The sequence below is a fragment of the Myxocyprinus asiaticus genome, chromosome 25, assembly GCF_019703515.2.
Source record: "Myxocyprinus asiaticus isolate MX2 ecotype Aquarium Trade chromosome 25, UBuf_Myxa_2, whole genome shotgun sequence".
Lineage (NCBI taxonomy): Eukaryota > Metazoa > Chordata > Actinopteri > Cypriniformes > Catostomidae > Myxocyprinus > Myxocyprinus asiaticus.
Genome location: NC_059368.1, coordinates 29243437 through 29257652, shown reverse-complemented (window position 1 = coordinate 29257652; position 14216 = coordinate 29243437). Strand labels below are relative to the sequence as shown.

Here is a 14216-nt window from a genome sequence, read left to right as displayed (position 1 = left end):
TAATTTTTGCAACAATTGTTTACTAACAGATTGTTTCATTTTAATCACAATTCCAGTGGGTCAGAAGTTTGCATACAGTAAGTTAACTGTGCCTTTAAGCAGCTTGGAAAATTCCAGAAAATGATGTCAAGCCTTTTGGCAATTAGCCATTTAGCTTCTGATAGGACTGAATTGGAGTCAATTGGAGGTGTACCTGTAGATGTATTTTAAGGCCTATCTTCAAACTCAGTGCTGCTTTGCTTGACATCATGGGAAAATCAAAAGAAATCAGCTAAAACCAAGAAAAATTTTGGACCTCCACAAGTCTGGTTTATTCTTGGGAACAATTTCCAAACACTTGAAGGTACCACGTTCAACTGTACAAACAATAGTATGCAAGTATAAACACCATACATTCTGAATCCTAGAGATTAACGTAGTTTGTGCGGAAAGTGCAAATCAATCCCAGAACAACAGCAAAGGACCTTGTGAAGATGCTTGAGGAAACAGGTAGACAAGTATCTATATCCACAGTAAAACGAGTCTTATATCAACATAACCTGAAAGGCTGCTCAGCAAGGAAAAAGCCAATGCTCCAAAACTGCCATAAAAAAGCCAGACTACAGTTTGCAAGTGCACATGGGGACAAAGAGCTTACTTTTTGGAGAAATGTCCTCTGGTCTAATGAAACAAAAATTGAACTGTTTGGCCATAATGACCATCGTTATGTTTGGAGGAAAAAGGGTGAGGCTTGCAAGACGAAGAGCATCATCCCAACCGTGAAGCATGGGGGTGGCAGTATCAGGTTGTGGGGGTGCTTCGCTGCAGGAGGGACTGGTGCACTTCACAAAATAGATGACATCATGAGGAAGGAAAATTATGTGGATATATTAAAGCAACATCTCAAGATATCAGCCAGGAAGTTAAAGCTCAGTTGTAAATGGATCTTCCAAATGGACAATGACCCCAAGCATACCTCCAAAGTTGTGGCTAAATGGCTTAAGGACAAAAAAATCAAGGTATTGGAGTGGCCATCACTAAGCCCTGACCTCAGTCCGATAGAAAATTTGTGGGCAAAAATGGAAAAGCATGTGCGAGCAAGGAGGCCTATAAACCTGACTCAGTTACACCAGTTCTGTCTGGAGGAATGGGCCAAAATTACAGCAACTTATTGTGAGAAGCTTGAAACAAAGTGTATGTAAACTTCTGACCCACTGGGAATGTGTTGAAAGAATTAAAAGCTGAAATAAATAATTCTCTCTACTATTATTCTGACATTTCACATTCTTAAAATAGTGATCTAACTGTCCTAAGACAGGGAATGTTTTCTATGATTAAATGTCAGGAAAACTGAGTTTAAATGTATTTGGCTAAGGTGTATGTGAACTACTGAAAATTTAGATGGCAGCAGAAGTGGGAGGGGCTGACAAAGTGCTAGCACACAGAACTGCTTTGAAGAAGTTACCCATTGGGGTGTAACGATCCATCGATCTTGGCTGTGTTCCATTTCAAATTTTTATCCCCTTCCCTCACAAACTTCACTCCATCTTATTGACTCGGATGTACATCACTGCTTAAGTTGCCTGAGTGTCCACTGCTGGCGGAAGGTGTGCAATGGGTTTGACTGGAACACCCTTAACCCTTGATCACTTGGAGCATGTTGAAGGCTTATGTAAATTTGTGGAATTATTTAGTGATTTTTGCACCCGAGAAAACAATGTTTTCGGAGATTGATTTCAGAGGCTTTAGTATAGTATATTTAATTTATTTATTTTTCATTACAATGAAATGTTAGAAAGGATTAATCAAGATTTACACAAATTAAAATGTTAACATAACAATGAGCACATAGGCTTTAACTGTGTGATAAACAGGTAGCTTCAAGTATTATGCTGTTAAATCTCAATATAACTTTTCTAAACCGCTTAATTGACCTAACTTCACTTCCATCATACATTAGAGTTGTATGGGGTTTATGAAGTGCAATCTGCTGTCACGTCACAATCGAGTTGCATTGTGGGATATGGAGCTGCCATAAGCATACATTAGAGTAGGCTCGCTCCCTCTGTCAAAATCAAGGGTCTGTCAAAAAAAAGGGTCTGTCAGTAAAAATTTCCCTCGCTCACTGAATGAAGTGGAACGGACTTCAGAAATGGCGGCAGGGATTCCCCCGAGGGGAAGCGCTTAAGGGAGTTAGCGAGTGGATGTTAAAAGTTAAGTGGAACGTAGCCCTGGAGCGATGCATCGATCCAATAACCAACGATACAATGTTATCAATACAACGCATAAATATCGATATAGAAATCTTTTTAAGATGCACATTTATTTTAATACTCTCATGTCAGCCACGTCTGTACGCATTTCTGTCAGGCGATGAAGCAACCTTATTACGTTAACTTTATGAGCGCTAAATACACTTTTCATGTGGGACACGGATGTGCACGGGGTCTTTGAAGCCAAATTGTGTTCTGCTATCCGTGCGGCATGCGCACGCGTCAACCGGGCTTCCTGCGAAATGCAAGCTCCAGTGACAGGATCCGTGCGAGCGCATCAACCGGGCACTCCTTAAAATTTTAGCTCTCGTGACAAACACAGTATGGCTCACTAATGATGGGAAGTCCGATTCTTTTCCATGAACCGGTTCTTTCGGACGGTTCGTTTCAGTGAACTGGTTCAAAAAAACGATTCACCAGTTAATTTATGTCATCATGTAATGACATCACTATATATAATGCTAATACGCTGGCGTCGTAGAATACACGCACAAACACATTCAATAAAGCCATATGTAAGGGCATATTGCTGATTATAACATTTGATTTAATTAAGTTATAATAATAAGGGTGTTTATTGTCATCAGTGTTTCATTCAGTGATCTTACAATTCATCCTACATTAAAGTTTAGCACCTAAAGCATCCAATACTGACACTGATATACAAACGTGGATGTTCTACACATGTTTAAAGCATAAAAAGTGATTAAACAAACCATGATCCAGCTCTTCACAACTTCAGATATAATCTGCATGCACAATACTCAATAGTAACATTTGTTTACATCTCTCGACTGAAAAGTTTCGCCCCTCATTCAAGTCCTCGCTTCATGCATGCTCATCAGCTGCTCACTGATGTCCGAAAGAGGCGATTCTTAGTTCAGTGTACTGGTGACTCACAAACTGCTGTGATCGACTCAATGTACTGCTGCCTCGAGAGCTGCTGTCCTCGGATCAGTGTACTGTTGACTTGAGATCTGCTGTGATTGACTCAATGTACTGCTGACACAAGAGCTGCTGTCCTCAGATCAGTGTACTGTTGACTCGAGAACTGCTGTGATCGACTCATTGTACTGTTGACTTGAGAGCTGTAAACTGGATCATCTTCATACGTTGATAAAACGGTAATACAATCAAGTCATAAACATATTTCCAGTATGTTTTATTTGTTACACTCTGTTGTTCAGCAAAATACACCTGAAACATACATTTCACCCCTTAATCACACACATGCTTAATGTCAGCAGCTCATCAGTTCTCAGTATGTCTGACACCTCCGAAAGAGGCGATTCTCAGTTCAGTGTATTGTTGACTCGAGAACTGTTATGAGCAACTCATTGTACTGTTAACTCAAGAACTGTTGCGGCCCGAGCGTTCAGTTCAATTTATGAACTAGTTGGAGCGGTTAATTACAAAGAAGAGTTAGCAAAAGCAGATATCACCAGTTCTAGGATCATATTACTCCTGGTTATCGGCTCATTTCGATTCGGAGTGTCAGGCACATCTGAGAGACAGGTTAAGATCAGTGGATCAGTGATGACTTGAGACGCAAACTTTTTCAAATGATTCAGTCCGATTTGGTGAACTAGTTCAACTCGTTAACTAAAAAGAACCGGTTCAAAAGAACGATTCGTTCACGAACTGGACATCACTACGGCTCACATGCGCCATTAATTCTGGCTTCCATCGATATCGTTGCATATTCGGCCCATTTGAATTTTACATGATAATTTGCTATTTTAATGTACCATGGAGCAGTTCAACCATCATGTGAAGCATCTTGACAATGCCGACATTCTGAATAGCACTAATGACATTCTGAATAGCACTCAGCTCCAGCATCAGTTATAAGACTTTACACATCAACACCCTCATTAACATTTATCCCAGTTAACTGTAACAGAATTTTTCATTACAAATGTGGAAGTTGTAGCCAAGAAAACCGCGGATAGCATGGATAGTTGGACACAAGTCATGGGTATGTAAGTATTTTGAATTGGATTAAACTGAAAAGTAAGCTATCATCAAACAAGTGATGATCACTTGTGTGTGACTTTATTTTTTAGATTATTATCTGTATAATTTTTTTCAACATCTGAAGTACCTTATTTTGTTGTGGATGTCCCAATGTGTATACAGAGAGCTGAATAAAATAAATTATATTTTGGTTGCATTTGGGCAAAAAAAAAAAAAAAAAGGCTCATTATTTACTCACCTGCATGTCGTTCCAAACCCATATGACTTACTTACTTTAGAGGAACACAAAAGGAGTGATCTAACAAAGTGTCCAAGCTTCTTTTTCCATACAATGAAAGACAATGGTGACCATGGTTGTCCCTGGTTCACTTTCATTGTATTGACAAGAGCAACTTGTTAATACAATGAAAGTCATATGACTTTGGAATAACATGACGGTGATTAAATGACTGGATTTGATGGATTAAATTTGCTGGATTTGAAAATGAAAATGAGATGAAAATGAAGGACCCTGTTATTTAAACCCTACAGTACTACTTGACTGGACTCACACAGCAGAAAATTAATTTATGACACTAGCTGACGGCATTCATCTGAATGACTCATAAACGCAGTGGATTTCGCATTCCGCTCTGGAAGTATCCCTGTGCTCGCTCGCTTTTCCTCATCCTCCTCTTTAGAATTCTGCATGTAGATAAGTAGCCAATCACTCTAATCGTGTGCTGCCTAAATCCTCCAGGTCTGATGAATAGAAGATTACATGACTGTGGGGAGAAAGAATAGGCTGTCACATACAGTATATTTATGATGGTATAGAACAACTATTAATGTCTATTGCTCTGTCTGTCTCTCAGAGTGGATTCTGTGTATGAGGAAATGAAACAGCGGTATAGTACTCAGGGCTGCTATCTGCTGAAGATAAACTCGAGGAGTGATGCCACCAGTTCGGATGAACAGATGCCCGACCCCTGGAGTCAATACTTGCACAAAACCAGCATACACAACCCTGTGAGTGCCACATCCTCACTGCAGGCGTACATCATGCAACTAGTCTTGCGTAGACTTGACTATCAGCTTTAAGTCTGGTCCTCATTGCAGTTTATTTTGTACTGACATGTAAAGCGATCAACCATGTTTCTTTAAAGGAATAGGTCAGCTAAAAATAATCTCACCCTCATTTTTCTAGTTGTTGTGATGTTCTAGTTGTGATGTTCAATTTATCAGTGAATTGTTCTTTTCAATGAATTAGTCAAAATGGTTGTCAATTCGGTCTAAATTATTAATTTGAAAATCAGACTAAATCGATTATTTTGAAAAGTCTTTCCAGTTATCACAAGCTCTTGCAAAGGTCATGGAAAGTAATTTGCCAAAAAGGATTGGAACCCTAAATTTAGCTGAACATTAAATATTTCTACTTAAAGGGATATTTCACCCAAAAATGTAAATTCTCTCATCATTTACTCACCCTCATGCCTTCCCAGTTGTGCACGACTTCTTCTGTGGAACACAAACAAACATTTTTAGTAGAATATCTCAGCTGTGTTGGTCCATTCAATGCAAGTCAACAGGGTCCAAAACTTTGAAGCACCAAAAAGCTTATAAAGGCAGCATAAAAGTAATCCATACTACTCCAGTGGTTAAATCCATATATAATGTGAATTGCCAAAAACAAAAGAAGAACTCTTAGGAGAGAAGGGCGCTTTGGATGGCTGTTTGAAAGTGGAGATTTATAGTTAAAAAGGACTTTAATATTGATTTATCACTCACACCTATCATATCGCTTCTGAAGACATGGATTAAACCACTCGAGTCGTATTGATTACTTTTATGCTGCTTTTATGTGCTTTTTGGAGCTTCAAAGTTTGTCCCTGTTGATTTGCATTGAATTGACCAACAGAGCTGAGATATTCTTCTAAAAATCTTTGTGTTCAGCAGAAGAAATTAGGGATGTGCTGAATGACTAATTTCACTGATGTTTGAACGGAAATGTCGACTAGTCTAAAAAGAAACCAACCTTCAGAAAACAGTCAAAAAAATGTTTATGCGACATCTAAAATACTTAATCTATTCCAAATCCGAAGCTAAATTTCACTGAAAAGGGCCATTTATCTGTGATGTGCTCGCCTTGCAATATGATCATTGTATGTCAAATGTTGAACATGAAACGCATTCACTGAATCAACGTTAGGCATATTTATTGAAAACAATTGAATGAATAGTGCAGGACCAATAGAGCAACCCAGACTGTTCTAAATGGAATTCACCACGTAAAAGTTACTTAACATATTAAAACAGTCAGGACATTGTTGAAAATAATTAACAGGTAGACTAAGCCAAATCTACGTGAGAAAAAATTGCGCGTATTTCACGACATGCAGTCGTGCATTAGCCATTGATCTAATATGACTGCTGTTCGGTAAAGAACATTAACCAATAACAGTTACGATGTAAAAAAAAAAAATTAAAAAAAAAAGTAGCCATAGGATAGAAAAAATAGGCCTGTGATGTTGCCTGCAATAAACCTAATGTATTCTAAACATGACGTGCACACAGAATAAAATATAGTTTAACCCGTTAAGCAGTCGGCACCTCATTGAAAATAAACAGTTATTTTCTAGGCTACTTACACAAAAGCGTACATTTTTTGATGAGCAAAATTAAAACGTCGACATGGTCTGGTGAAAGACGGATCTTGACTCACCTAAGGCTGCTATCCCGCACTTGAAAAAGCCTGCTCAGTGGAAAAATAATGTATAAGCATGCACAGATGTAAAGAAGACTGAAATGTGAAAACATACATAGGGACTTTCAAACGTTTGGTAATCTGATTCCCGCACCACCACCGAATTGATTTCATAGCTACTTTGCTGAGTTTGCTTGTCTAGCAAGAGGACATTTTCCTACGCGTGCCGCGAGTGAGAGAGGGAAGAAGCACGCGCAGCCTGATGTGAAATTAAACTTTGTATCTGCTCCAGATATCCTCTTTTTAAAATAATATTTGTATTATTCTATTTAAAATATGTAATATTAAAATGACAGTCATTTAAGCGCAGCCTGTGTAAAAATATAAAGCCAAACATAAATGTGTAAAAATTATGATCAGTTTAATGGGGGAAATATTAACCGATTAGTAATTCCAGTGTAGCAGCATCAGAGCCGTTTAGTCGACTAGTTGACTAGTCTCGCACATCCCTAGAAGAAATACACATCTGGGATGACCTGAGGGTGAGTAAATGATGAGAGAATTTTCCTTTTTGGGGTGAACTATTCCTTTATTTCTTGTCATAACTTTTCTTAGTTTCCAATTTTTCAAAATCTTAAAAGCTTATTTACAAAACCAGATTTTCAGTGTGGTCTCACCTTTGGAGCCCACTGTAATGTCCTTATCTTTAAAAATGTTTGTTGAGTTACAGGAGCTGGATGAAGAGTCAGTAGTGAATAATGTTGTTGAAAACAACATCGGCGCAGAGGAAGATGGTTTTGATCCAGTTACCAGAGGTCAGTCCAGCCCCGACTAAACCTCTTTATCAGGGATTTTAGTTATAAACCTCATATTGATGTGGAACGTTCATCCAATGTTAATTGGATGTTCCGCTTATGTTTGCAGATGGTGTTTTGGAGACGCATCCTCTGCAATTGGATCAGCCCACTGATGCCGGTTACCCTGGTGACAACGGCAGTCAGCCTGTAAACAGCGCGGAAATTACGGGACCTCAAAAGCAGGCCAGCATGACCTCTCACACCACTACAACCCCTCGTGGAACCTGTCTGACCCTAAACGATCACGACCGTATCCGGCAGTTTATCCAGGAGTTCACATTCAGAGGATTACTGCCGCACATTGAGAAAAACATACGACAACTAAATGACCAGGTTCACAAACAGTTTATTAGATTGCATTGATCTCAGATCTGTGCATTGATTAACATTGTTTTCTCTTCTTATTAGGTAGTTGTCTACTTTAAAAAGTTGATTTGGATTAAAACTGTACTTTTGAGCATATAAATATTTATTTCCTTATACCATTGACAGTAATACAAACATATTGTTCCAAAATATTTGTACATTTTTACCTTTTTAAAAGGTATGCACTATTTTCTTCTTTCACCCGTTTCATTTTCTCTCATTCCAGCTCGTGTCGAGAAAGGGTTTAAGCCGATCTCTGTTTTCCGCCACTAAGAAGTTGTTTGGGGGAGGGAAGGTTCCAGAAAAGAGTATTGCTGAATTAAAGAACACTGCTGGGCTACTGTAAGTGACTTTAAAGAGACAATTCACCAAAAAATGAAAATTCTCTCATCATTTACTCATCCTCATACCATCCCAGATGTGTATGACTTTCTTTCTGAGAAAAAATATCTCAGCTCTGTGGGTCCATACAATGCAAGTGAATGGTGATCAGACCTTTGTAGCTCCAAAAATCACATAAAGGAAACATAAAAGTAATCCATATGACTCCAGTGGTTAAATCCGTATCTTCAGAAGCAATATAATAGGTGTGTATGGGAAACAGAACAATATTTAAGTCCTTTTTTACTCTAAATTTCCACTTTTTCACTTTCAGATGTAAAAGTGAAAATGGAGATTTAGAGTTAAAAAAGGACTTTAATTTTGATCTGTTTCTCATCCACACCTATTATATTGCTTCTGAAGATATGGAAAATGATGAGAGAATTTTCAGTTTTGGGTGAACTGTTCCTTTAAATGAATAGATTCCAAATATGTTAAGTCTGTCATCATTTGACTCACCCTCATGTTGTTCCAAACATGTATAATTTACTTGTACTATGAAACATAGAAGGATACATTTTAAAGAAATGTACTGGTTGCTCCTTTCAATACAGTTGCAATGACTGGAGACAAGAGCTGTCAAGTTTCGAAAAGGATGCAAATGCAAAATACAAGTGTCATACAAGGGGTTCATACAGCTAATGTGCTATATTCCAAATAAAACTGGGCGATCTGAACTCAAGTTCTCAACTTACTGACTCAATAGTCCAATCGCAGCAAATTTCAGTATATTCCTCAAACAAAGCTGTCGTTTGGCTTCAGACGATTTGGAATGTAGTGCAAGAGTCGTAAGGACTAGTTTTACTGATACTTTCATACTGTTTTTAGGTGTTCACTGAAATAAAATGGAAAAGAGCAGCCAGTACGTTCTTAAAAATATCTACCTTTGTGTTCCTCTCTAGAAATGCAGTCACATGGGTTTGGAACAACATGAGGGTGTGTAAATAATGAGAGAATTTTCCTTTAAGTAAAAATTAAGTGTTTTTTTTTTATTTTATTTTTTTATTTTTTTATACAAATCATCTGATTCTGGACCTCTTTGATAACAGCTATCCCTCAGAGGCCCCAGAACTTCAGATCAGGAAGATGGCTGACCTCTGCTTTCTGGTTCAGCACTACGAACTGGCCTACAACTGCTACCACACTGCCAAGAAGGACTTCCTCTCTGACCAAGCCATGCTGTATGCTGCAGGAGCACTGGTGAGACACACCAAGCCACAGTGTGGCTTCTGTTTGAAATAAGCTGCACAGATAAGGAGTCGGGACACTAACTCTGAGGGTTATCAGAGTACTTACTCTGGAGTTATACACCTTCTTACATTGGCTGCCTGGTATCTCTGTCTGCACAGGAGATGGCTGCTGTTTCTGCCTTTCTGCAGAGCGGGGCTCCAAGGCCGTACCCAGCACACTACATGGACACAGCCATACAGACCTACAGAGATGTGTGCAAGTAAGAGCACACACATTATTTTATTTGTAAAATTTGTGTGTGGCTGAAAGGATAGTTCACCTAAAAATGAAAATTCTGTTCTCCTCATATCATTATAAAGTTGTGTGACTGACTTCTGTGCAAAACAAAAGGAGACATTTTGAAGAATGTACTGGTCTTTTTTCCCCCCGTGCAATTACAAAGAATGAGCATTGGAGCTTTCAAGATTTAAAAAGGATGCAAAAGCACTTTTGGGCAAACTATTCCTTTAAGTATTTTGTATGAGATTATCAAATTTGCACTCACTTGATCATAAAGGAATATTCTGGGTTCAGTTCAAGTTAAGCTCAATCAACAGCATTTGTGGCAAAATGTTGAAGACCACTGTAAATGTAAATGTAAAAGACTTTTGAACTGTCCCTACTTTAAAAAAAGCAAAAATCAAGGTTACAGTGAGGCTTTTGCAATGGAAGTCAATGGAGACAATTTTTGGAGGGTTTAAGGGCAAAAATGTGAAATTTATAAAAGCACTTACATTAATGCTTCTGTTAAAATGTATGTATTATGTGAGCTGTAAAGTTGTTTAAATTGCCATTTTTACAGTAATTTTAGGGTTTTAGTGTTTGTTGGCATTAAATCATCATGACAATGAAGTCGTAAAATTGGATATAGCTTTACACAGAAAAGGTTAAGCGATTTTATCACACTTAAATCATGTTTACACACATATTGTTTATGTCTTGTGGCTATACTTTTAAAACGGTGAGTATTTTAACGTTCAGAAATTGGCTTCCATTGAAAGTGCCTCACTGGAACCTTGATGTAATTTTCTGTTTTTTTTAAGAAAAGGAGGGACGAGTCAGAATTAATTTTTGTGGTAATCAATATTATGCCACAATTGCTGTCGAGTGAGCTTAACTTGTATTGGACCTGTAATATTCCTTTAAAGACCTTTTGATCTAAAAGCCTAGGCTTGAAGACTTGAAATTAGTTTTGTAGACAAACATAAAATGTGCCTACGTATTTCATTACAACACTTTTTTAAATGGATGAGGTGGACCAGATAGTGAACGAAAAGCAACAAGTGCCAAGCACACATGGGGACTTGTTCAGTGCTGTTTAAAAAGCATCCCAGGTGGCACCTCATTAAGAATGCCCAGAGTGTACAGAGCTGTAATCTAGACAAAGGGTGGGTACTTTGAAGAAGTTAAAACATAAGATGGTTAGCACTTTTTCATTACATGACTTAACTGTCATTTCAAAAATGTGGAAAATAGTAATAATAAAGAATAAGTTGGTGTGTACAAACTTTTCACTGGTAAAGTAAATTTGTTGCAAACCTGTCTATTGCATGTACATTTGAAGTCAGAAGTTTACATACACTTAGGATGAAGTCATTAAAACTAATTTTTTTAACCACTCCACAGATTTCATATTAGCAAACTATAGTTTTGGCAAGTCGTTTAGTACATCTACTTTGTGCATGACACAAGTAATTTTTCCAACAGTTGTTTACAGACAGATTGTTTCACTTTTAATTGACTAAATCACAATTCCAGTGGGCCAGAAGTTTACATACACTAAGTTAACTGTGCCTTTAGACAGTTAGCCAATTAGCTTCTGATAGGAGGTGTACTGAATCGGAGGTGTACCTGTGGATTATTTTAAGGCCTACCTTCAAACTCAGTGCCTCTTTGCTTGATATCATGGGAAAACCAAAAGAAATCATCCAAGACCTCAGAAAAAAAAATTGTGGACCTCCACGAGTCTGGTTCATCCTTTGGAGCAATTTCCAAACACCTGAAGTTACCACGTTCATCTGTACAAACAAAGTACGCAAGTATAAACACCATTTGACCATGCAGCCTTAATACTGCTCAGGAAGGAGATGCATTCTGTCTCCTAGAGATGAACGTAGTTTGGTGCAAAAGGTGCATACCAATCCCAGAACAACAGCAAAGGACTTGTGAAGATGCTGGAGGAAACAGGTAGACAAGTATCTATATCCACAGTAAAATGAGTCCTATATCGACATAACCTAAAAGGCTGCTCAGCAAGGAAGAAGCCATAAAAAACCACCATAAAAAAGCCAGACTACAGTTTGCAAGTTCACATGGGGACAAACATCTTACTTTTTGTAGAAATTTCCTCTGGTCTAATGAAACAAAAATTGAACTTTTTGGCCATAATGACCATCGTTATGTTTGGAGGAAAAAGGGTGAGGCTTGCAAGCCGAAAAACACCATCCCAACCGTGAAGCATGGGGGTGGCAGCATCATGTTGTGGGGGTGCTTTGCTGCAGGAGGGACTGGTGCACTTCACAAAATAGATGGCATCATGAGGAAGGAAAATTATGTGGATATATTGAAGCAACATCTCAAGACATCAGCCAGGAAGTTAAAGCTTGGTCGCGATTGGGTCTTCCAAATGGACAGTGACCCCAAGCATACCTCCAAAGTTGTGGCAAAATGGCTTAAGGACAACAAAGTCAAGGTATTAGAGTGGCCATCACAAAGCCCTGACCTCAATCTGATGGAAAATTTGTGGGCAGAACTGAAAAAGTGTGTACGACCTGGTTTCACCAGTTCTGCCTGGATGAATGGGCCAAAATTCCAGCAACTTATTGTGAGAAGCATGGGGAAGGCTTTCCAAAACGTTTGACCCAAGTTAAACAATTTAAAGGCAATCCTACCAAATACTAACAAATTGTATGTAAACTTCTGACCCACTGGGAATGTGATGAAAAAATAAAAGCTGAGATAAATAATTCTCTCTGCTATTATTCTGACATTTCACATACTTAAAATAAAGTAGTGATCCTAATTGTCCTAAGACAGGGAATGTTTTCTACGATTAAATGTCAGGAATTGTGAAAAACTGAGTTTAAATGTATTTGGCTAAGGTGTATGTAAACTTCTGACTTCAACTGTATGTAATGCAAGTCAATGATGTGTGTGTGTCTATTGCATGTATGCATTGTAAGTCAATGATTTTTGTTTGTGTTACAGAAACATGCTTTTAGCTGAGCGATGTTGTCTTTTAAGCGCTGTGATACTGAAGAGTCAGGCCAAATATTCAGATGCTGCCACGCTTCTCATCAAGATGACCAGTGAGGTGAGCACAAGTCCCTGCTGCATCTGAGTAAATCAGATTTGTTTTTACAAGAGCTGTGTTTAATTTTGGCTCCACTATAGTTTTACGAATTCCAAAAATAACTAGATAGGTAAAGTTTGTCCAGACAAACATTGATGTTGGCTTGACAAAGACTTAAAAGTTTAAACTAGTTTTAAATGTTTTAAGTTTGATTGTTATACACACATTACAGTAAGACAAACAGCCTGCTAGATGGATAAATGGATAGATACAGACAGACAGACAGTCATTCATATAGGTAGATAGACAGACAGACAGACAGATATATAGATAGATAGATAGATAGATTTGAATTAACGAACATTCCGTTGGCCCATTTAAATATTCCGTCAATGTAAATCAATGGGATTTTTCCAGATTTTTTTATTGTCCGCTGTGCGAACGTTGGATCAGTTACAAAAGACACAATTTCTGACACTATTCCAGAATTGTCTGAAGGTCTGTGCTGAGTTTGGTGGATGTAGCTTGAAGGCTCTTGGAGGAGCTAGTGTGTAAAAATTTTTTCTTGGATTGAGCCGATGTTATGCTGCTCCACTCAGACAAATCACAATTTTGTTGTGTACAGTAAATGGCACAGAAATTACACTGTGCCTTTAAATCAAATGAAAGAATGCTGTATATAACTGTGTGTATAAATCTTTCCCTGTCTGATAGGACTCTGACTTGCGGAGTGCACTCCTATTGGAGCAGGCAGCACACTGCTTTATTAACATGCGAACCCCTATGGTGAGGAAGTTTGCCTTCCACATGATACTGGCTGGTCATCGTTTTAGCAAAGCTGGACAGGTACAACCACACACACAAGAAACACTTTTTCTTAAAATGGAAATGTTAGTTCTTGACTCCATGGTTACCTTAAATAGATTGACTGTTGAGATAATTAAAATATAAATGTAATAAAAAAAAAATCATTTATATTATAATTAATAACAATAATTAAAATATAAATTAAAGTATAAGAAGTTCAGTTTAAATTAAAAAAATTAAATCAACAGTGAGGCAATGCCATGCGGATCCGATGCAGATGTACACTAAATTGAGCATGCATACACCAGCGGTCTCTCTCTATTATTCACAAGACTTTTTCAGCCATTCAGAAGCTCTTGTCACAATTATGA

The 14216-nt window shown here is 38.0% G+C and overlaps 1 protein-coding gene across 3 annotated transcripts in view; it reads left to right on the top strand.

Moving 5' to 3' along the window:
• Nucleotides 1-14216, top strand: part of LOC127416430 (trafficking protein particle complex subunit 8-like) — a 90089-nt gene that overhangs the window by 27222 nt on the left and 48651 nt on the right. For all 3 annotated transcript variants that reach the window (XM_051655794.1, XM_051655795.1, XM_051655792.1), the window contains 8 exons: nucleotides 5084-5237; nucleotides 7643-7727; nucleotides 7837-8102; nucleotides 8362-8477; nucleotides 9566-9716; nucleotides 9866-9966; nucleotides 12954-13059; nucleotides 13753-13884. In XM_051655794.1, the coding sequence (XP_051511754.1) occupies nucleotides 5084-5237; nucleotides 7643-7727; nucleotides 7837-8102; nucleotides 8362-8477; nucleotides 9566-9716; nucleotides 9866-9966; nucleotides 12954-13059; nucleotides 13753-13884 (1111 nt within the window). The remainder of the gene's footprint in view (nucleotides 1-5083; nucleotides 5238-7642; nucleotides 7728-7836; nucleotides 8103-8361; nucleotides 8478-9565; nucleotides 9717-9865; nucleotides 9967-12953; nucleotides 13060-13752; nucleotides 13885-14216) is intronic.